This window comes from Quercus suber, unplaced genomic scaffold (assembly GCF_002906115.3).
Source record: "Quercus suber isolate HL8 unplaced genomic scaffold, Cork oak 2.0 scaffold_701, whole genome shotgun sequence".
Classification (NCBI taxonomy): Eukaryota; Viridiplantae; Streptophyta; class Magnoliopsida; order Fagales; family Fagaceae; genus Quercus; species Quercus suber.
The window spans coordinates 91,911-117,033 of record NW_027070142.1 but is presented as its reverse complement, the minus strand read 5'-3'; the positions used below and the strand labels follow the sequence as shown (position 1 = coordinate 117,033).

Sequence of the window (25,123 nt, the reverse complement as noted above, 5' to 3'; positions counted from 1 at the left end):
AACCAAATAGGAATGTGACCAAAATGTAGAGCCAAAAAAGTATTTTACCTAAAATTTAATATTAATTGAGTGAGCAATCTTCAGGGCAAGGAGAAAGCTAGGGCGGTGCTGATAATCAGAGATGCACCTGGGGCCTACTTATAGTTGTGATGATGAGTAAAGAAAGAGAAGTGAACATTGGAGTGATTAAAAATCAATGCAATGATGATATACTAGTGGCCTAGTACCTTTCTAAGAATTGTAGGAAAGTGAACATTGGAGTAACATATTGCTATTAAATCCCTTGAACAAATTGCTGACAGTGGTGCTCATCTATATTGTATATTTTATTGAGTACAAGGAACCCACCCAAGCATTGAGGGTCTGTTTGGATATCGTTTATTGCTGAAAACTGAAAACTGAAAACACTATAGCAAGTTTTTTTTTATAATGTGTGAATAGTATCATGTGACTCAGTTTTAAAGTTGTTTTTCTGGGAAAAAAAAAATACTTGTGGGTTCTATGAACAGTGCATGAGACTCACACAAAATGGCCAAACGCCACCGTAAGAAAACGCAAACATCCCAAACCAACGTTGAGTTTTGTTTCTTATATACAAGGAAATGTTGATATGTAAAAGATTAAAATGAAAATACACAAATTTTAAGATCAAAGATATAAAAATTCGGGTGAAAAAGATTTGAGAAAAATCCCATAAAATGAGGCAAATGTATATTAGATTTTTTTTCTTCGGCTGACATGCATCAACGACAAAAAAAAAAAAAGCATTAGAATTAATATTAGATATAAATCACTGAGAAATACATTTTAAATAACAAATGCTTTTCTTTTGTTTATTTATTTATTTTTATTCGCTTATTTTCTTAACTTTGTCTTTTTCTTTCAGTCATGGCACTTGAAAAGTGATACAAATGAAGTTGTTTAACCATTGATAATACTTGGCGAACGTAAATTTAGTTTTAAGAGGGTTAATCAAACGCAAGGTGACAATTTTTTTTATAAAAAAAACAGATATTTTACTCTTTTTTATTAAGGGGATGTAGGTTAGGTGGATTAGAAGAGTTAAAAATAAATACTCCTGTGCAACCTAATTTTTTTATCTTTTTTTTTTTTTGGATGAATCTAATATTTATTGATGAAGCTAAAGTCATTAGTCATTCAGTTGTCCAGATAATTTTGGTGTAACCTGCAGAACACAGGAGAAGATCGCAAAGATGGGTCACCGGTGTATATATATATATATATATATATATATATATATATATTACTGTTTTTTGTTCTAAAATGAAAAATGCATTTTATTTTAGTCCCTATTACCATCTCACTAACAGAAAATATGTTATGTGGCAAACAGAGTGTACATTTGACACATAGAATACTTACGTGGCGATTAAAATAATAATAAATTTTATTATTTGGCATTTAAATAATGCAATTTCAGCATTTTAAATATTAAAAAAAGTCACATCATTATTTTTTCTTTTCTTCAATTATTTTAAAATAAAATAAAATCTTAGTTATTATATAATTATTTTAATAATAATTAAATAATTAAAATAAAATTTTCTTTTTATTATTTTTTCTTTTCAGGAAGAACATTATGTTCTTTCCCAAATCCAAAACATGAACAATCAAAGGTACCTTTCTCTCTCTCTCTCTCTTGATGAGAGAGGTTTGAGATCCAATTTGACAAAGGAGATAAAGTAAGATTGGATCACTACTGTAAATTCGTTTGGTTTTGGCCTTGAGGGTTCAAACCATTGAGAACATTAGCTTTGGGGTTTCGATCTAAGAGGATGTGTTAGAGAGAAAAAGGTAAGAAGAGATTCAAAAGACGAGGTTGGTTTGAAGAGAAGTCATTGTTGAGTGGTGGCTATGAGCAGTGCAGTGCAGGTCTTCCTCTCCAAATACACAGATTTGGGAACAAAAAAGTATTTTGGTTTGGTCTTTCTCTCACTTTACTCGAAATGGCCAATGTGGGTGCAAGCGCCCACGACAGTTTTTTAGGTTTCCCTAAACCCGTTGAAAGTACGCCTTGGCCTAGGGTGAACCATGACAGAGGGTGTAAATGGAGTCGCAACCTAGATTAGGTCTAGAAACCATAAATGTAGCACCCTTATAGAAGTACTAATCTTTACCAAAGCACATGTCTAGAGTTTTAGGTATGGGGATGGAAAGGCGTTAGGCACCCAAGGCCACTTGACCCGTAGGTCGGCCTCCACTTATTGTATTCCAAATCCTAATCCCATCAAAGGATATTTTAATATGTTATTCGATACTCACACACACTAACATGCATCTAACATCCAAAACATCGCATATGTCCTACACTCATCCATAGCATAACAACCCTACCATTCATCTAACACATATATATCCAAGAGCAGCAAATATATCCAAGGCAGTGTCATCAATCAAGGGAATTAATCAATCATATTCATCATGTTCATCAATCAAGAAAGTTCACCATGTTCAACAACCAAATCAAATCAAATGCATGTTCATGTGTAATTATGCATGACTTACCTCACTTACCTCGTTGCACCATAACACTTTAGCACCTATACATTAATGCATGTTCAAGTTCTCATGAATGTTCATGTGGTTCATCAAAGCATAAACCTTAATCATCAATCCAAGCATGTGAAATATGTTATTCTACTGACCCTAATGCTAAACCCTAATCCAAGCATGCACATACATGAAGTATGCGTACGCATACCTCGAGTATGCGTACGCATACATAAAGCATGTGCAAAATTCTTTCATGGGTCATGACTCATCAGATGGACAAACTCCAATTCTTATTTCTTACCTAATCCACCAAATCTACAATTTCTTAACACTAAATATTCGTTTTAGTCTTCTTTGCCAGCTTGACTGTGACAAATTTATAAATTAGCAAATAAAACGTCCTTCTTAAATCTTGATTTACATTCACGTTGGTATCAAAAGATAAAGACAACACTCTAAAGATAAGCATTGATAATTCAAAGGTAACTATTTAATTTCTTGGTTAGTGTGTAGTGTTGGATATATGAATATAAATGTGAACATGATGCAGGTGTGAAGATAAAAAAATTAGAGTTGCACGCGTTTTTATGGAACCTACGTTATATATTTAGGACATGTTTGGTACACTGTAATGATTATTACATAGGAATAAGAATAAGAATTACAAAAAATACATTAAGTTGGAATGTAATAAGTATTATAATTCATTAGTTTGGTGACTATTTAGCAATAGAATTCTTAATATGCATCCACAATTTAGTAGAGTATAAAAAGAATGTGTAATTAAATCATTTTTACAAATTTCCTAAAATACACTTAGTGTTCAAAATAAAGCTAATAATTAATAACAAGGAAAATTTATTTTCCTTCCTTTTGAAGATGTGGCAACTAATGGCTTTTTAGAAAATTTTAAAAAAAAGTTATTACATAAGGTGAAGAAATAGATATTCAGTACTTTTGATAAGGAATAGTTATTCTTCATTTTGAAGAGTAGCTATTCATAAAGAATAACAATTCATTATAATAAAAACATAACCAAACAACCGAATAATTATGCCATAAGAATATCTATTACATTACAGTGTCTATTACAGTCTACCAAACGTGCCATTATTTTTAGCTCTTCTAATCCATCTAACCTAACAAGTGAATATGAGGCGGTATATCTTGTACCCGGCATATATGTCGGGTACAGGATATACAAAATTAGGGTATGTTTGGTAGACTGTAATAGCAACTGTAATGTAATAACTATTCCTATGGTCTGGCTTTACAGTTGTTTGGTTATGTTTTTATTACTTGTAATAATCATTCCATATGAATCTCTATTCCTTAAAATGAGGAATAGACATTCCTTATTAAAAGTGCTGAATCTTTATTCCCATGCTAAACGTAATACGCTCTACTTAAGCAAAATTTCCAAAATTCCCAAAATGCCTCCGCTACCCACGTCTTCTCCAAAAATTTCTTTCCCCTTGCTCTGTTAACAAAAATCCCAAAATCCCCCACTACCCATATTTGCTCCAAAATTCCTTCTCCTTGCTCTGTTAACAAATTTCCAAAATCCCTCACTACCTGCATCATCTCCAAAATTTCATCTCCTTCCTAAATTTTCCATCTCCCTCCTCTCTAAAATTTTATTTTCCCGCTACTAGAGATCTATTTATATGGGTATTGTCTTTCTTTCACCCTCAGTTGTTGCTCCCTCTTCTCAAGGAAATTTTTTTTCCTTCTTCCCTTAGGTCTGCAATTTCCACAGGTATTGCACCCTCTCTCTCTTCTTTTCTCATCTATTTGTATGGGTATTTCCTTTAACTCACCCTCAGTTGCTGCTCTCTCTTCTCAGGACTTTTTTTTTCTTCCCATAGATCTGCAATTTCTACAGGTACTGCATGCTTAATGATGCAAAACATGAGATTGATGTTCTTATGAATACAATTCAACAATCCAAGAACGAAATCAAAAACTCCAAGGCTGAGTGGGAGCAAAAAGAACTTCATTTGGTGAATTGTGCAAAGGAATCAAAAGAAGAGAGCCCTTCTCTGGAAAAAGAAATAAAAAGGCTGGTGAATTTGTCCCAGGATACTTCTAGTTCCTGTTAACAAAATATATATATATATATATATATTAGGGAAAAAAAGATACCTTTAATACTAGGGTAGGGTCTAAGATGTAGTCTTTTTTTCCTAAGCTCCTAATAGAGACAAAGAACGTACATCAATAAAAATGAAGGAATGGGATTTCAAACTGAGATATTTAGTTGTTGGGATATTTATTTGTTGGTAGTATTTATAGTTGAACAAATAATGAAATAGTGATACTGTTTGGTGGGCAAATTTTACAGGTGTGAGACAACGTTGAGAAGGAAAAAAAAAGCCAAGTTAATTTTAATGCAATGAAATGAAAGTATTCCAAAAAAAAAAAGATTGGGTTTATTAAACCAAAAAAAAAGATTTTCATTAGAGGTCTCCATTTAAGATTGGATTTATTAAAGTAATCTTTATAAAAAAATGTATTTATTATAATAAGGGCATTTTAGGCAATTTGATTTAAAAAGCTTTCATTACATCGTTTTAAGATGTTGTACCAAACATGTGGAATACATATTCATGGTTTTATTACTATAGGGTTACCAAACAATTGAATAGGAATAATTATTACATTACAGCATCTTGCATTCATTGTAATACCTATTCCTATTCCAATGTAATTATCGTTACAGTCTACCAAACGTGCCCTTAGAGAATACTCCCTGTTTTCAGTGTAAATTTCCTCACATTCACATGGGTTGGATTCACTTAGCTGTGAGTAAGAAGAAGTATACACTTGAAACAGTTATATTTCCTCCTAACCTACAATCCCCCCTTAATAAAAAAGAGTAAAATATTTGTTTTATTCAAAATTGTCACCTTGCCTTTTGATAAAATTTTAAATTAATAGATCTACCGCCCTCTTAAAAGATAAAACTAAATTTAGTTCAGCAAGAGCAAGGTATTATCCATGGTTAAACTAATTTCCTTTGTGTACAATTCATGTGCAATGAGCCCCATAAGTGAATTATAAATAAAATTAAATTTAAAAAAAAAAAAAAAAAAAAAAACACTAAGAAAAAAGCATTGATTATTCAAAATGTATTTCTCACTGATTTTATATCTAAAAATTCATATTCTTTTTTTTTTTTTTTTTTCGGTCGTGTTGATGCTTGTTGGCTAAAAAATTTATATATATATATATATATATTATATAATAATATTTGCCTGATTTTATAGGAATTTTCTCAAATCTTCTTTACTTGAATTACTTGGATTCTTAGCTTTTAAGGTTGGTGGTTATTTTCATTTTAGCCTTTTATATACCATAATTTTCATTTTGACTTTTCATTTTTTATTTAGTTTTATATTTAGTCCTTTATGAATATGACTATTTTTAAATGTAAAGAGTCAACTAGAAAACTGAATCAACTATAAGAGCATCTCCAGCAATTAATGCATAGCCAAAATATAGAAAGATTTTACACTGTTCATGCTCTATATGCTACTGTTCATGCTCCAGCAGCTTCTCTATATCCGGAAATTTTTTTTGCTAATGAACAGTAGCCCATCAAGTCTGATAGGCTACTGTTCATTAGCAATCGAATTTCTTGGATTAAAAAATATACCAGCTACTTATTATATCATTCTTTCTCTCTCCTCCGGATTTTTTTTTTCTCTCATTCTCTCCGTTAAGGAAAAAAAGAACAAGCCGATCTGACCCTGTTTCTCACAAAATCCAAACACAGAACACAAAACAAAATCCAATTCTTATAAAATAAAGTTGAATCAGAACAAGCAAATATGAAAAAAAAAAAAAAAAAAAAAAAGAAAGAAAAGAAAAGAAAAGAACAAGTCGATCTGACCCAACCACTAGAGGAGGACGAGCGGCGGTGGGGCAGCGGACATGGTAGTGCTGCATGGTGAATGCCAATCTCCACCGGCTTTGTCCCTCCGGCGACCTCGATTTCCACCGACGGACATGGCAGTCTTTCTCCTCTCTCTCTCTCTCCCTCTCTTTTTTCTCTGATGTGAAGAGAAATGTTGTTGCTGGAAGGTTCTTGATGAGGAGAAAATAAAAATAAAAGAAGGGGATAGAGGACACGTGTGTGGAGGAGAATGAAAAGAAAGAATAAAAAATAATATAAAAAATAAAAAATCTTAATTGAGAAATTCTACCACAATATTTTCACAATAAATTTTAAGTAACAGATTGTTATTGGTTAATATTAGCGAGAAAAAAAATAATTTCAGCGGTGAGTTCAAATTAGAACTAGTAACAACTTTTCACATAAATTTTGTTGTAAAAGTATTGTGTAAAATGTTGTGAATATAACACTTCTTATTGAAAAATATAGTTGTTAAAAAAAGAATAAATGATTATTAAAAAAAGAATAAATAATGAATGAAGAAATAATATTTAAATGAGATAGAGAATGTGATAGAGAATCTGTTGGAAGTGTATTTGAAAAAGTGGGTAGATAAAAGCTAAATGTTATTATTCATTCTCCAAACAGTACAAAAATTTGCTGAAGCTGCTGGAGATGCTCTAAAAGGCTAAAATAAAACTATTAGAACATAAAGGGCTTTCATGAAAACAATCTCAAACTTGAAAGGCTAAGAGTCAATATAATTCAATTTCTTATATTCGAATCTAATCAAGACTCTCCCAATTTTCCCTAACTCCAAGTTTTGGCCTGAAAATCTCTCTAGTATTACAAACTTTGCTTGCTCCTAGCTCTTACATTTTTTTTCCTCATTATTTTTTGATCTCTTCATTTTCAGTTTCTTAATTTCTAAGTATCCCTATCTGTTACTTCTACACTTTGGTTGCCCACTCCGCTTTTGACAAACCCAAAAATAAATAAATAAATAAATAAAAACCCTTCTATATCAAATAGAGACCAAAAAAACAAAAGTCAGCAAGAGCATCCATAGCAGATGTTCTATAAAAAATATCATTTTGACACACCAAAAGCCTACTTTATTATTTTACCACATCATTTTACAACATTCCATTTATCAAATGTTTTATCATTCAATTCTATATATTAAAATAATATTTACTACACATTAAAATAATATATTATCTCCTCCCTATCATCATCATCAACAACAACGGCCACCAACAACAACAACACCGACTAGCCACCACCGGCACAAACCCACATCCACCAACGCCACCTTTAAAAAAAAAAAAAAAAACTCAGACACACACACACACAACCAGAGAGATCGGCACAACCACAAATCTCAAACCCATCAGCACCATCCCAAATCTCAAATCCACAGCACCATCCTAAAATCAACCAACCACCGCTCAAATTAGCCAACCACGACTCAACCAACTCCACCACCCAAACCCAAAACTTAACCAACAACCCGCCAAAAACCCCAACCCAATTGACCCATCTACCATCTCAACCAATCCCGACCCAGTCCATAGCTCTGCCACTCGATAAAGAGAGAAGAAAGAAGATTTTTGGGTTTGATTTAAGGTGCAAAGAGAGAGAAAGATGTTTGAGGTTGAGGGAGGAGCTGGGAATCTGATCTGAAGAGGAAAGAACACCGGTTGGGAGAGAGAGACAAATTGTGAGGTGGGAGAAAAAATCAATTAAAGTAGTGAGAGGAGAAAGAAAAGTTGAATAAAAAAAATAATAAACACAAATGCCATTCTCGTCCATACTGTGTCAAAATTGCAACGGTACTGTTTAATGTTGCAAAAGTTTGACACATTTAACACATCTGATAAAGCTCCATTTTTGTGTTTGGTGTGCCAAATGTGCCAAATATTTGACATTTTGCACATTTGAGAGAGCTGCTACGGATGCTAAAAAAAAAAGAGGAGAACAACAACAGTACTAAACGAGTGCAAACAAAGTTACAGCTATGTTCTTATCAATGATCTGAAGTGCATAATTATTAGCTGTGCTTGTACCCATTCTTTACCTACTTTACACATTGCTTATACTAAATTAATTAGTGGGTGTATTACTAGTCATAAAGTTTATAGATTCCACTAAAGTATTTATGCATAACACATCACGATGACATATTGATTATGAATAGAAAGAAAGAAAGCATTATGAATAGAACTTTATATATAGTTTGTCAACAAGCAACATAAAAAAAATTCCACTAACGTATTTATCCCAAAAAAAAATAAAAAGTTTCCTCTAAAACAAGTAAAAAAGTTCTAAAAAAAGCTAAATAAATTGTAAACAAAACTTTATACTAGTTACCACGAATTTACACTTTCTTCTCCTCTATTTTCTTAATGGAGGAGTAAATTACTTGCATACAACACAAATTAAGTTCATCCCATGCGACACGTTAAAGAATAAAACCAAAAAGGCAAAGTCAAGAATAAATGCATTTAAGAATAACTAGTCGGGGTAGTGAGGATAAAAGAAAAGGTTGGAATCATATTTGAGAAGTTGTTCTATTCATTAGAGCTGTATCCAGAAGCGTTGTTTCAAGAGGTTTTAAGAGTTCTTTGTGTAATACTAGTACACCACCAACCATAGATAGTGCTTCTTCTTGTTACTCTGGTTCTCCTTGTTACTCTGGTGAAAGTCAAATTTGCCTGCCATGGCAAGTAAATTCTCAGGGTTCAAAATTCTTTGGGTTGTTTCAATAAGGGATGCTTGTCCATATGTATGAACTTTTCTGCAAACTTAATATAACACTAATAAAATTTCTTTTGCTTTTGAGAAACAGTTATAATGAAAGTCTTCATCCTCAAGGGTTATAAACTACTTGACCTTGATTGGGTTAAAAACTTCTTGACCTCGATTGACAAAGTTTGGTGGCATTGAAGTAGGCTTGGCCGCCATCCATCAAGAGTCTGAACATAATAGCTAGCCCCATGGCAAATTTAGCACATGGCCACAAACTGTGTTATATTAAACCATCAGCTTTGATACCACTTGTTGTGGAGAGAAACATCTTGAGGAGAATCGCTCCTTAAATGGTTAAATAACATGTAGAGACATCATTTAACTCAAAAGGCTTAAACCCTATGAGTATGAGCTTAACTATAATATATTAACCACTCATTCTTCTCATTAATATCCAATGTAGGATTTCACTATTTAACCAATCACACTACTCAAGAAAGAAATGTAGGGCTAGGGAGAGGAAGAAAGAGAGAACCGGTGAGAAGAAAGAAAATACAAAGGAAGAAAGAGAGAGAACTGGTGAAAGAAAGAAGAAAAGAGAGAGAATAGTGAGGGGGAGAGAGAAAGGTTATTTTAATTGAAAAAAGAAGAAATAAGAAATATAAAAATATTATTTTTTATAAGTTTCGAGCTACAATAGATGGCAGTTTAATGTAGCTCATTTGCCAAAGTTTTTAAGAATAGCACCATTGTTGTAGTATATTTTTGTGGAATGAGTTGTTAAAAATAGTTTTATTTTTAGCTTTGAAGAGCTTTACTGTGAATGCTCGCATATTTAAGCATTGATTTCATGGGCAAGCAAGTATGCATATGGTGAAAAAAAATCTACTTTTCATACATCCATTAAGAGAGATTGATTTTTAGTTAAAAAAAGGTTTAAATGGAAAAACTTGTTTTTAACTTCTTCTTTTTTTAAGATAAAAAAAAAAATCGTATTCTTATCGAGTCTGGCATCCATGGATAAATATCTGGGTAATAATTGGATATGGATACTTAATGGGTAATAGAATTTGGGTATCCATAAGTTAAAGTTTTGGGCCATGTCTGAATATATTTGATCCAACCCGATCCATGGTAAAACATTAAAATAAACAAACTGAATGTATAACTACTCAATATTAATTATATCTTTATATTTGCTTGTGTCGAATATATATATATATATAAGCCAAAGTCTATTCATACGAAACTAACATAACCGACGGTATCTTCATACTTCATATGGTGGCACAAATAGTCCACTTTATGATCACACCTTCCATATCCATATGTATTTAACATAAAGAGCACAGTGAAAGTAACGTTCATGGGTGAGAGAAACTAGTGTACATGTCCAAGAAATAGAAGGGAAAGAAGAAGCAAGAGTAAGTTCTGCGTAAGGACTTGAATGAAAACATCCACACGCAAATTAATGAAGAGAGAGAGAGAGAGAGAGAGAGAGAGAGAGAGAGAATGAAGAAAAAAAAAAGCAGAGAATGCGATACAAGCTTCAAAATCATGGGTCGTTGTCAAAATTCCGATCCATATCCTATGATCCAATGATTTCACTTGCCCCAAATGATCCGGATCTTTCAAAGATCTTTGCAATTGTTCAGGATCAGTAGGATTGTATGATTCTGACGATCCCAAAACGATTCTAGTTTCTTGTAATATTCTTTAACTTGATAAAAGGCTCAATTGGACTTAAATGAAAAATAACATCCCAATAAACCAAGTTTTGCTATTCTAACGTAGAAAGATAGAGTGTTAGTTGGACCCAAATGAAATATATATAACATCTCAATAGAGTGTATCGTTCGTTTTGACATTTTTGGCCTTTTTTACAAATGAATGTAGTGATGTATGGTAATTACATCAAATGGATGCAAATTAACTTTTGCAACAGAAATTGGTCTCCCAAAAGTAATATTTGAAGGGGATGTAGTAGGAATTATAAACTCCCTCAACACAGAGGAGGAGTGCTTGGCATCTTTTGGTCATATCATTGAGGATTCTAGATACTTGGTAGCAAGCTTCAGTGCTTTTGCATTTAATCATGTAAAACGAATGGGTAATAGAGTTGCTGATAAGTTAGCTAAGCTTGCTAGAGAGTCCCTCTCTCCTCGTAGTTGGTTAAACGGCATCCATAGTGATGCTATCAACCTTGTTTTGTGTGACAAAAGTCGCTGTTGATCTTTAATTCAATGAAATTATTTCTTTCTCAAAAAAAAAAAAAAATGGATGCAAATTATGAATGAATGTATTATTTATGTGATTATTTAACATACCAATGTGTTTTTTTTTTTTCTCAAATAATGTAGAATCCTACGATCCATAATCCGATTTTACGATCCATGGTCCTACTTACCTCCCACAATCCTACATAGGATCTCAATTTTGACAACCTCTCAGAGGTGAAGATACTCATGGGACTAGATTTAATAACTATTAAGTTGTGTTGGCTTTGTTTATTAGCTTCTGAATATTCTCTTTTAACAATTAATTATTTTTAAATTTATTGCTAGCTTTCAGGGTTCAAAAGTTGTCTTTGATTTGAAATTCCAAGTCCAAATTTACAAAAAAAAAAAAAATGTGTTTTTCTTTGGCCAAACTAGTCAACACTCAACACCCAAGTGGTTTGTTTTATTGAACACAAATGCTCAAAACTAGATAAAGAAGAAATTCACTTTACCATTTATCATTTTGAAGTAGGAACACTCTTATGGTACCAGTTATTCAAGAAGAAGGAAGGCGGTAGACGAGGAAAATTGGCATCAAGACAAGTTTGAAGGTGGTAAAAAGAAAGGAGGGAGTGTTATGTGCCTCATTTAAAATAAAAATTGAAATTGAAGGGTAGGTGAAAATTGTAGATGATTCCCACTACTCTAGGTTCACATTTTCTCAATTACTGCCTCTGTACTTTGCAATTAGTTAACTCCTTCCTTCCCACATTTGAGTGACCTATATATAGATCCTTTTCAAAACCCTTTACCAAGATGCATGCATTATGGTAACACGAGTGAACATATAAAAAGGAGGGAATGTTGTGTGCCTCATTTAAAATAAAAATTGAATTTCAAGGGCAATTGAAAATTGTAGATGAGTTGAAAAGAGTGAACATATAAAAAAAAAACATCAAAATGGCTACTCATTGACAAACACAATAAAAAAAAAAAAAAAAAAAAAGGCCTATAGGTTGATAGCTTCCCATACATGTGTCTGTCTGCATCTATGCTTCCGCATACATATGTTTTTGATTGTGTATATTAATTTGCACGTAACAAATACATAAAAATCATCCTATTAAATAATTCAAAAGACGCAAAAATAAAGGTAATGCAATATCTTTTTCATGTTTATCATAATAATGCAAATAACATAAACGGCTAAAACACAAAATGTTCACCTAAAACCTCATCCACGGTATATCAAAACCGCGTAAAAACGTGAGTTCCAGTTAACTCAATTGGTAAAATCTCTGATAGTTGTATAAAAGATCTGGGTTTTTTAAACAGTACCCTGAAGCTGCGTTTTTTAAAAACGCAGCTCCAAAACGCAGCCCTGCCACGCGTTTTTTGTAGTGGGAGTGGACGCCATAAATTGAAACTCTCTCAAAAAAAAAAAAAAACCGCCTAAAGACAGCCTCCTTTCATCTTGGTACAGCATTATTATCTTTTTGCAGTTTCGGATCATTTCAGCTTTCTCAGAAAATATTTATGGGATTTCAATTGTTGTTACACCAGAAGGAGTTTATTTATTCAAAGAAAAAGAAAAGTACAATCTTGTTATTTTCTATAGTACCATACTGCATCAAGACTGAGGCAGTGACCAAATCAGATGCTTGACCATTGTTATGTGGGATATATCTGAATTGAAATCATAGGCACGTAATTGCATCACAATAGCCATGAACATCTTTGAGAACCACTAATTCTAACCACAAGATGAAGTCTTCTGAATCATCAATCAATAGGTTAAATACTTCAGGAGTCCATAAGGCGTTCCATGACCAATTCGACTAGAGCAGGAGCATCAGCAGTGACTGCAACCTTCACTGTGGGTTTATCAGTCCATTCAGTGACTTCGCCAAACCTGGTTCATTTCAAATAAAGTACAAATGAGTCAGTCGGAGTGCAATAGCTTTGTCTCTCTTTTTCTTTTTTCTTTTTAATGACTCTTTAACCATTTTTTTTAAAGAATTTTTTTCTATACAAAAATTTCAGAATACTGAGAAACACTCTTAACTCTATACTGTTTTAATCATAAAATTCATGATTATGGTTAGAACCCCATTATCTGATACATGAAGGGGATCCTGGCAACACAAATAAAAAAAACTAACTCATTTCAGCCTATGTGGTCTGAAAAGGAAGTAAGGAACCAAAAATCAAGCAGCTGCATCTGCTGATTTTAGGTTTCCAAAAGTCCTACCTCTTCTGTTTATTGTATAATATTGTTAGTCCCTTAGTGATGCCACTTGTCTGGACTCTAACCACACCCTCTGTGTAAGTCATAAGTGAAGGATCAACAGCGGCAAGCATGGTTGCTGGATCATGAAGATAAACTCCTACATCAAGACAAAAACTGGCATCAGTAAATTAAACAATTACCTATCAACTCACTCAGTTTCATCAACTCTTTAAAAAATAAACCAACCTTTTATGTTGTATGCATCGTGGTGATATGAAAAATACACATCTAAGATTTTGCACAAGTACTGAGCAAATTTTCCATCTGACCTTGACAACTTCTCTCTATCAGCATCTATAATGTATCAACATTGATGAATCAAATTCAAAAGCAAATCCAAATGACAAAAACAAAAGATCAAAGTGAAAGAGGAAAACAAATTTCATCAAATTACAATTTTAAGTTTTCATTGCATATTCTGATTGGCAACTCTACGTACAAAGCTACAACATTGTTATAAGGTGTGCAGAACAAACATATAACCTGGATAAAAAGGTCACGGGTATATTTTTTAAATATAAAGGGTAACATCTTACAAGAAAAAAGATGGAAGATTTCTTAATTCTTACAATAAAATATGATTAACAGTTCATAATACCAATTTGCCAAAAAGTACCTGTGAAAACAACTTGATGAGTAACATTTATGCCCACAGCCACTACATCTGCTCCACTTGTGAATACAATATCTGCAGCATCTGGATCGCCAAAAATCTGGTCATCCAATTTAAGGGTTAGAGAGGGAGATGGGGGAGAGAGTTGGAAACCACCACAGGGCGGGGAGCACATTGGGGAAAGTGAAAATGGACTGGTGAAAGACATCAAAGATCTGCTCAAGGAAAAATTATACAGATTGCTCCATAAACTTTGTTTCCCAGGCTTCTTTATAGTAGATAAGTATTAGAAGTATGTGGTTCATATCCCAATAACTTAAACTTTTAGGACAATCGGTAATTTAACAATAAGTTCAAGAAGAGATCAAGTTATCAGAAAAGGATTTCTAAAATTCTGAGGACAAAGGCATCCACACTCTCTATCTCCAACTCTTACTAAGTAGGGCAGCAAAAAAATTGAGCTATACAAAAGGCACCTCATTTGCGGGTTTGGTAGGCTTGCATGTAGAACAGCTCACTGAGCAATGTACATTTTGAGTTTATGAGTTGGAAATCACAGTCTGAATACATAAATTTCGAGCAACTTACATTGGCTTCTGATGCAGGATTCACATTCCCATTAACTAAAAAAGCACCACCAAGAAGAACAATCTGCCCAATGTTCTTTGAAAATGCAGGATCTCCTTGGATAGCCTACACCAATGGATAGCATAATTCAAAATATAATGGATAATATTCAATATTAGAGACCATGCCAAATGATCAGGAACTCTAACCAGTGCAATATTTGTGAGTGGGCCTAGTGCCACAACCGTGACTTTTCCTGGATGAAGTTTTGCTTGCTCAATGAGAAAATCAGCTGCTGACTGTTCAATTGGCTTTCCTTTTGGTGGAGGGAAATTTTGGTTGCCAAGTCCATCTGTACCATGGACGAAACCAGCAATGCGCAGTTTTGCATTATTCTGTAAAATGAATAAAGAAGAACAAGAAAATTCAAATCATACATCAATGTCTACTTGTAAATGAATGATATGTAAATAAAAATGTGATGGTGCTTCAAATTAAGAGTTGAAATTATGTGAGCGAAACTACATAATCTACAATACAATTTCTCCTGGAACACGTTTAGCTGTTATCGTGAAAACTCGAAGTCAGCTTCTTCTGTGAGATAACCAGCTTTAAATGATGTTTCCAAAGAAAAATCATATTTATTGCAGCAAATGAAGCTTCAACAAATTGTTCAAAGAAAAAAGAAATAAAGAACAGAACTTTTTTTTGCTCTATTTACAAAATTAACAAAGGGAAATCTCAGGTTGTCCTTTCATTAGTTTTACTCATTTATGATACTATCTAGACTCTAAACACATATCATAGAGCAGTATGAGTTCAGCCTTTCAATCATCATTAGGCACATAAGCAAAGTATGATAGGTTCAAACCCCCCTTTTTTTTTTTGTGAAAATATAAGAGGATCACACCTGAATTCCCCAATAGATTTCCCCATATATTTTCCTGATGCAAGAACAAGTTGGTCTTCTAACTACCAAAACTATCTTCTTTTTTTTTTTTTTTTGATAGGTCGGTATTATCTTTTATTAAAATAATTTAATAAAAAGTCCTATCAATGTATAATTTCGCACATCCTTCCTCTTTTTGAAAGTTAACATAAACCAAAAAAAATCACAAAAAGACAAAAAAAAAGCTCAAAGATACAAATCTAAAGAGCCACTATAACATAGGATCATGGTTTTTTGTCTGTACATACAGTGATTGAGACATGAGATCCTTCGGCCACTGGGATATCTGTCCTTCCTGCAACTTCAAGCTACATCACAAAAATATTGGAAGAGTTACTACGATCAGCCTCAAAGGAAAGAAAGGGGTGGGGGGGGTCATATATAAAATGAACCTCATTAGCTATACCAAATGCAACGCATTTCTTGTGGCCAGGGTTGTATAAACATTCCCATATATAGTTGTAAGTCCAATCACCTCCACCTCTGGTGACCGTAATGCCACAAAAATTGCCATGGCATCATCTGTATTCATCATCAACTCACATAATGTCAGAAAGATGATAAATAAAATAACATATATATGAATGAAAGCCATTAAGACAGTTGCAAATTCTGGTAGAGCAATTTTGTTTTCTGAGTTCCCATATGGAAGCACAGCGTGTGGACATGATGGAGACACTCTCATGCATGTCCTCAATGTGTGGGGAGGAGAATATATATTTTCTTAGTAAAAAAATTCCTTTGATTTTAGATAAGTTTCAGAAGATTTTGATAGTTGTTATTTATATTGAAAACATAGAATATGCCTAAAAATAAGAGAGAGATATATAAATACACACACACACATACATATATTAATCAATTAATTGTTGTATCCCTACCTAATTTTTCAAGAATTGCAGTGTCCCTTGTGTCCGTGTCTGTGCTTTTTAGTATAAAAGTCCAAAGATTTATTAAAATTTTCAGACAATTTCACTCTCAGAAATAAGATTACAAGAAATCAGGACCACCCTTCATTGGTACAGAGTGAATTGTTAAAAAAAAAAAAATTTTAAAAAAAACCATTAATTGGAACTGAACGCATTAAGCCAGTTGCAGAACTGAATGAATCTATGTGGTTCCCATATGATGAAAAGTCATTGATTTTATATAAATTCCAATTCATACTCTGCTGCTGCACTCAACAACCAAACAGAGCAGCAGGCATGACTTCTTTGATATGAAATTGCTGAATTTCATGGAATCATTGACTGATCTACGGTTTAAAATATGCAGATAATCATTGACTGAATTACTATGTAGTGTCCTAATTTGTCCAGAATAACAGTGTCCCGTGTTGTGTCTATGTCCGTGCCTTTTAGTATAGAAGTCCCAAGATTTTTATTGGAATTTGCGGACAAAGTTTTTACTCTGAGAAATAAGATTACAAGAAATCAGAACCACTCTCCATTGGAATACAGAGTGAATTGATAAAAGTAAACGAACCCCTGAAATGCTATGTGGTTTCCTGGGTTCCCTGCTCCATTTTCTCAGCAACCAAACAGAGCAGAGCATGACTTCTTTGATATGAAATTGTTAAATATACATGGAATCGTTGACTGATCTATTTTTTTTATCTAAAATATGGAGATAAACACAATGAAATGTAGAAATCTCGGATACCCAGATCCAACAAGGTCCAAAGAAACAAACTTTGAAGAAAATGGGATTGAATGGAAAGAGATAAAGTGACTTACCAATACCAGGGTCAGTATCAATGATGATCTTCTTTGGCTGAGCTGCCATGGCGTCTGAGAATGAAATAGAGCTAGTACACAAATTGATTGATAGGTTGTTATTAATAATGGTATTGAGTATTGACAAGGATTGATAGTGATTTATTAAAATATTATGGAGTACATGGAAAAAACAAAAAAGTGAGGTGGGTTGTGGGTGTATCGGTTTATGTAAAGGGATAAGAAGTCAATTACATTAAGGAAGACTGTAGCTGGAGCTTCAGATTCTCATATTGGTCTCACTCTCAAGTCTCACCTCACGTTACTGCTTCAAGCCCCATGTTTATTTTTGTGTTTTGAACATTGAAGACTTTTGGTTGTGCTGTTGGTCTGTTGCTGTGAAAGGAAAAAATAAGAGAAAAATTAAGCAAAATATATTTATGACCCTTCCTTTGTTTATTTTTTATTATTTTATTTTATTTATTTCAGATAATATATGATAGGATAATTAGGATTCAACTTATAAAACTTCAAATAGTTTGATTCTCAACCAAAAAGAAAAAAAAAAAAACTTCTCAAATAGTTTTTAGCATGGGTTCATAGGCGAGATTCTAAGCCAAGTATTTTATTTGACCACAAGAGATTGCTTTATTAAATTGACTAGAGCTATGATGTATTTTTCATTCGGTTTGGGAATATGAATACACCCAATTTTTTTTTTTACAATAGGTGATATGAAATATTTTACAATTTTTTCCACAGTTCTTAAGTGGTGTGTCTTTCATTGGTGTTATAGGTGGTTTCGTGTGAGTGATGTTGTGTAAATCACAATTTAGTGCCTTTGTCAATAATAGTACTTTTCTAATTGACCAATCACGACTTTTAGGACTAAAAATGAACAAAAATAATGGAAGGACAAAATTGTTGTGATCTAAAACTTTTGGTAACTAAAAATGAACTTTAAGAAAAAAGGGACTAAAATAAAACTTGGATCAAACGTACATTTTACCATGATTATATCAATAGAACATCATAACTCGTGTGTTTAAACTCTTGACAATTAGTAGCCTACTAGTAATATTATGGATGAGGTTGCACTTCTGGTTGATTTTTTTGTTTTTTTTTTTTTATTGAATAAAATGGGGATGGGGTGATCAACCGTTCTACCATACCAATGCATGGCCATAATAACTTCTACATTAGATGAGAAACAAATGTCTGAGGGACTTAAAATAGGGATAGAAGTGGCAAGCGTTTTCTTAGATGAGCTTAGCCATAGTCATTGGGTTTGAAGTGAACCACCACTTGAGTCGATCATGTCAATTGACAAAACTTTTGCTATCAACCTTGAAATGGTCAAAATCTAAAAACCTTAATTTTTGATGGTCAGTCGAATTTCAAACGGATGATGCTTTCAACACAAGTGTCCCAAAAAATGAACCAAAAAAATTAAAAGTCAAAAGTCAAAGGAGAGTCACAAAAACCAACCCATTGAAATAGCACATTACAAAACCAAGGATAATGAAAGAGATGGAATCATGTGGATGAAGCCTCAAAAGGGACAAATGAGAACTAGAAAATAAATGTGTTCGATCTCTAGTCCAAAGGGTTTAAGTTGGTGTCATGAAGTCGAAGGTCACTAAGGGCTTGTTTGGATACCGCTTATTGCTAAAAACTGAAAACTGAAAATTAAAAATATTGTAGCAAAATAATTTTTAAATGTGTGAATAGTATTGTGAGACTCAATTTTAAAGTTTTTTTTTTTAAAAAAAAAAGTAGTTTGCGGGTCCGGTGAATAGTGCATGGGACCCATTAATTTGTGAAAAACGCCTCGCTGGGAAACACAAACGCACTTACCAAACGGAGGCTGAGTGGCTTTGAAGGGCAAAAAGTTTGATGGGTGATGAAGCTGTGTTTAAGAGAAAATTGAAGGGAAAATGGAATATGAGAGTTTTTTTATTTTTTGAGTGATGGAATATGAGAGATGGAGTATGAATTATGAAATATTTATTTTTCATAAAAATGCAATGCGTGTCTTTGTATATGGTTTACAAGATGGTTTATTTAAATTTTCAAGTAATATTTTTGATCGAAAACACTATTTTTGACCATTCATCAAGTCAAAACTGCTCACAACCCATCAGATATGACTCATCAATTGGGTCTTTTGGATCTTTGCTAACCCCATCCTCTCTTTTTTTTCCACCCAATTCTTAGAGTATTTACAACAGTCTCTTTATATTTTTTTTACTGTTTAAAGAGTATACGGTAACTTTTATCTTTGACTTTGTATCTTTTCAAATATATTTTTCAGCCGACTCTCTATCATTTTTTTTTCTCATTTAAATATAATTTCTTCATTATTTCTGTATTCTTTTTTTTAATCTTCCTTTATTATTTTTAAATCTTTCTATATTCTTCATTATCCATTCCCAACAACTATATTTTTCAAATTTTCAATCGCTATATTTTTTTAATCTCCCAAAGTTAACATTTTTGGTAACATTTTAATTTGAAATTTATTAAATCTATGTTAGTCTTGTAATTTATCAAATCTATGTAATTTGAAATTAAAAAAAAATATTCAATTATTTTTCCCTTCGAAATTCATCAAAATTTTCCTAGTTTTTAATTTTAGTTTATGATTATTATTCATTAACTTATCATTATGCCTTTCTATTTTTTCTCCTAAAAAACCTATCAAATTTTAGTTTAAATGATTATTATTATTATTATTTATTAGAAAACATCTCAGATCATAAATACTGTAGGGTCGGTTTTTGCAGCCTAAGCCCAAAAGAGATTGGTTATAGGCCCAACGAACCCAGAACAATGAATTTGTAGAGAGTGGGTTGAAGGTTTAGGCGTTGACCGGCGTCCTAGAAGCATGAACATCTTTTTCTTTTATTGAAGAAATACTTGGAGCAATTTACAACTAGGGGATGCTCCTCGGCCCATGGCCAAGGAGGCTTTTTTCCTCCTTTCCCCCATAGACCCCCCCTTACATTTTGCTTGTCTCCCTTATATATTACTCTCTTCCTCCTTCTATTGAACGTTCATTGGCCCCTCCTCTGGCTGCCTGTCCCATCAGAGGTTGTATCCGTGCTCAAGTGGTTCACCCTGATCGATATAGCCCTGCCCAGGGGTTGCATCCCCATTAATGCGGCCAGAAGGGTTAGGTGAACGTATTAAGTGTTGAGGTGACAACTTGCTCTGGGTCTGTCTCCCCTCCCCTACAGTTATCCTTAGTACGCCGAGGACGAGGGGATCCTCGGCGTGGATCCAAAGAAGAGTTTGCTCCCCAAATTGGCCTTGGGTAGCCATTCTTCCTTGGATTGGGCCATTTAGGCCTGGCTTGGAGTGGGCCGTGGCTGTACGATTTCTTGGCCCCACAATAGCCCCTCAAAATCTTGCTGCACGCATCCTTGGGCGGGGAGGAGGATTTTGACATCCTCGGCCTCATCCCCCCCCACCCCTCGTTAGTGCTGGGGCCCATTCACCTGCCAAAGGCACGTCGCTAACGCTTCGGAGCACGTAACGTGTCCATCATTAAATCCAGGCGGCTCTGTGCTCCCCACGTCCAATGAGGAGTTATCCATCCAACGGTGGAGATTCGTCTGGCATTCATGAGCGGGAAAACCCGCATGGCTCCTCGATTTGGGGTATAAATACCCGTACGAACCGCTTCTTCCTGTTCCTCATTTGTAATCGAGGATATTTGTGCGCCCTTCCCGAGTTCAGACACACCCTTACTAGCACTTCCAACACAAAAGCCTGTCCGAGGAGCCATTTCTCTTTCTTGTAAGTTGCTCTCTCTTTCTCGTTACCCCTTTTTTCTACTTCGCCTGTTCTTTCTTAGTTCTTTTAGGCGTCTACTGGGATGGGTAGGTTTAAGAAATACGTTGATACTGAGGAGGCGATGGAGAAATTCATCACTGACTATAAAATTCTCGGCAATGTGAATCTGAGACATTGTGAGGACGAGGAGTGGCGCATATACAGGCAGGAGGGCGAGGTGGTAATTCCCGTAGTCGCCTTCCTTGAAGGGGGGATGACGATCCCTATGGGGCCGGTGATGAGAGATTACCTCATGCACTTTCGGTTGGCCCCCACCTAGTGTGGGATAAATGTCTTTAGGATTCTGGGCTGTGTGGATGCCCTGAACGAGAAGATGGGGCTGAGGTTGACCCACCATGACGTGAACTGGTGTTACAATCTTCAGCTTCTTAAGGGCAAGTCGTATTACCTGAAGACGAGGGACGACAGGGTGCGGCTCATTCAGTGCCTCCCCGAGTCCAGCAAGGGGTTCTATGAGGATTTCCTCATTGTGTCAGGGGAGTGACACGATGGCCTTCACTGCCCAACAACAGAGGGAACACCAGGTGGGGCAGTGGAAGACAGATAAGGTTTCAAGCTCTCGTCTTTTTTCTTTACCTCCTTTCTTTTTTACTAACGTCCTGGTGCTTTCCGTTTGCAAACTCGCACGCCTTCCAGCGTTACTTTCATCTGATCAACCGAGAAGATTTGCAAAAGGTGCTGAAGGCACCGGTGTACATAAACGAGGACGACAACCAGGTTAGGGCCGCCCACATAATTTTGGGTTATACACCTACCCAGAAATCGTTCCCGGTTCCGAAGCACGTCATCCTCACCAAAGATCCTCAGCTCCAAAGGATTACTGTGACCGAGGACGGATTTTCGTTCCCCGAGGGGCCCTCCGACCAGGAAACTGTCACATTAGCCGTCCCCTCCTCTTCCCAACTGTTTGCCGAGGCCGCCGAGGGAGCTCTAGAGGGGGAAAGGGACGCGTTTGAAGTTTTCGCTCATCTTGATCAGTCCGAAGATCCTCCCGGGGACTTGGGTGATCCCAATTTGAGCGAAGCAGACCTCCTTGCTTCAGAAACCCCTCCTCGGCCGTCAATGAGTTACAAGAGGAAACCCACCACCAAGTTGTTGGACCTGCTTGAGGGCTAGCCGAGGGAGTCCCAACAGAAAACTCCTACTCCTCCGAAGGCTAAGTCGACTTTCACTCGGCAGAAGCTCCCTCCTTCTCCTTCTTAGACGCGCTCGCCCTTTGGGGCCGTGCTTGCTGGCCCAAAGAAGAAGAAGGATAAGGGTAAAAGGATCGTGGGGGATAGGACGGTGTCCTCACAGGAGGAGGACACTGCTCTGCGGCCGTCCAAGCAGCTTAAGATAGGTGGAAGGAGTCCGGATAGGCAGGTCGCCGACACCACCTCGTCCGGGGCTGACGCTTGGCTCCCAGCCCTGATGCTTCGCGGGGAGCCATTGAGGGATAACGCCTCTCTTAGGAATTTTAACGAGGGCGAGGGTACGCGCGTGGCAGACGCATTGGAGAGGAGCCTGCTGCTCCCAGCGGACATGGCTGAGCTTGACTCTTTGACGAGTGAGCAGGTCTTCCTCAGCCTTAAGCGATATATGGGGATGGTAAGGGCTATAATCTCAATTCTTCTCCCACTCTTTTCCTCTTATGGGGCTCATCGCACATTGGTCATTTTGATAGGCCGTCCAAGCTATCTTTGCGTTGGAGGGGGCGGCAAACGACCAAAAGGAAGCCCTTAAAAAGGAGCGCGACTGGCGATACCAGGCCACCAATACTCTGAAGAATTCCGAAGCTGACCTCGTCAAGGCCCGAAAGGCTCTGAAGGAGGTGACCAGTGAGCGGGATAATGCGCTGTCTGGTCTTGAGGGCACCCAGACCCAGGCCACAGAATAGACGAGGCACCTATGCAAGGCGGAGGAGCAATTGCGGATCGCGAGGGATCTGATTACTGACCTGCGGGCTGACGTGGCTAAGGCCGAGGGGAATCAGAGGGCAGCATAGTGGGTCAGGGACCAGGCCCTGCGGGCCAAGGACGAGGCCGAAGTCGCAGCCTACGCTGATGGGGTGGCTGCAGTAAAGGCCGACTACAAGGCTCAAGTCCTAGGAGTGTGTAGGCGATATTGTTCCCAGGTCTGGGCTGAGGCCCTCAAACAAGCTGGGGTGGAGGCTGCGTCCGACCTATGGAAGGCGGAGAACGTGTATTATCCCCCCGCCATCCGTGAGGTCGCCCCTGAGGACCCTGAGGTTGGGGAGATTGCTGAAGAGGTGCGGGCAGCTGAACTGGGGGAGCATTCGAGTGAGGAGGTGCCCCCAGAGATAGTAGAGATCCCTTCTGATGATCCAGCCCCCACCACTGAGGAAGTAGCCACTCTCGCCGTACCCCCGCAGACTGTCCCCTCAGGCCAGGGCTCGGAAGGGTCAGGGGTTGCCTCTGTCCAGCCTGAGCAAGAGGAGTAGGCTCCCCGGCGTCTCGGGTCGTCCTGCTTTCACGTTGTCATTTTATTTTGTTATACTTCTCTTCTATGTACTGTGGCTCTTGCCATGCAATTTTTACAAACTCATCGTTATAATGCGAATTTCATTCCCCTTTATTTGAATTGTTTATTTGTGTACACGCTGCCTGCTTTTCCCTTCTTCCTTAGATCTGTATGACTTTAGCTTGAATTGCATGTCGATCAGTTATGCCAGTAACGATGATAAGGAGAGAGAACGTATGCATGGGCAGCTCTCTTGCGTCTCAAGGGCCCTGTGGGGCTTGGTCCTTTCCTAACTTGGGACGTTTTGTAGTTGGCCTTCTTATAGGCCCAAGTCCGAGGGCCATGCGATGCCCCTGTTCTGTTCGGCACGATGGTCTGATTGAGCAGTTAGTTTCCCCATAGGCCTGAGTCCGAGGACCACGCAGTGCCTTGGTTCTGTCTAACGCTTTCATTTCTCTGTAAGTATCTAGTTTTCCCATAGGTTTGAGTCCGAGGACCATGCAATACCTTGGTTCTGTCTAGTACCCAGGCATAGAGGAGCGAGTAGTTTCCCCACAGGCCTGAGTCCGAGGACCATGCAGTGCCTTGGTTCTGTCTAACGCTTTCATTTCCCCATAGGTTTGAGTCCGAGGACCATGCAATACCTTGGTTCTGTCTAGTACCCAGGTATAGAGGAGCGAGTAGTTTTCCCACAGGCCTGAGTCCGAGGACCATGCAACACCTTGGTTCTGTCTAACGCTTTCATTTCTCTGTAAGTATCTAGTTTTCCCATAGGTTTGAGTCCGAGGACCATGCAATACCTTGGTTCTGTCTAGTACCCAGGAATAAAGGAGCGAATAGTTTTCCCACAGGCCTGAGTCTGAGGACCATGCAGTGCCTTGATTCTGTCTAACGCTTTCATTTCTCTGTAAGTATCTAGTTTCCCCATAGGTTTGAGTTCGAGGACCATGCAATACCTTGGTTCTGTCTAGTACCCAGGTATAGAGGAGTGAGTAGTTTTCCCACAGGCCTGAGTCCGAGGACCATGCAGTGCCTTGGTTCTGTCTAACGCTTTCATTTCTCTGTAAGTATCTAGTTTCCCCATAGGTTTGAGTCCGAGGACCATGCAATACCTTGGTTCTGTCTAGTACCCAAGTATAAAGGAGCGAGTAGTTTTCCCACAGGCCTGAGTCCGAGGACCATGCAGTGCCTTGGTTCTGTCTAACGCTTTCATTTCTCTGTAAGTATCTAGTTTCCCCATAGGTTTGAGTCCGAGGACCATGCAATACCTTGGTTCTGTCTAGTACCCA

General features: G+C 36.5%; 1 protein-coding gene across 1 annotated transcript; it reads right to left on the bottom strand.

Annotated features, from left to right (window-relative positions):
• Positions 1–12,901: 12,901 nt before the first annotated feature.
• On the bottom strand, positions 12,902–17,826 carry LOC111984559 (probable uridine nucleosidase 2). Its single transcript, XM_024016193.2, has 9 exons — positions 17,538–17,826; positions 16,208–16,323; positions 16,050–16,109; positions 15,062–15,247; positions 14,874–14,978; positions 14,289–14,385; positions 13,859–13,966; positions 13,634–13,769; positions 12,902–13,294 (listed from the first exon to the last, which is right to left on the bottom strand). Exons 1-9 carry the CDS (start codon positions 17,584–17,586, stop codon positions 13,186–13,188), a joined length of 966 nt encoding a protein of 321 aa, XP_023871961.1. The 5' UTR covers positions 17,587–17,826; the 3' UTR covers positions 12,902–13,185.
• Between the last annotated feature and the right edge of the window lie 7,297 nt (positions 17,827–25,123).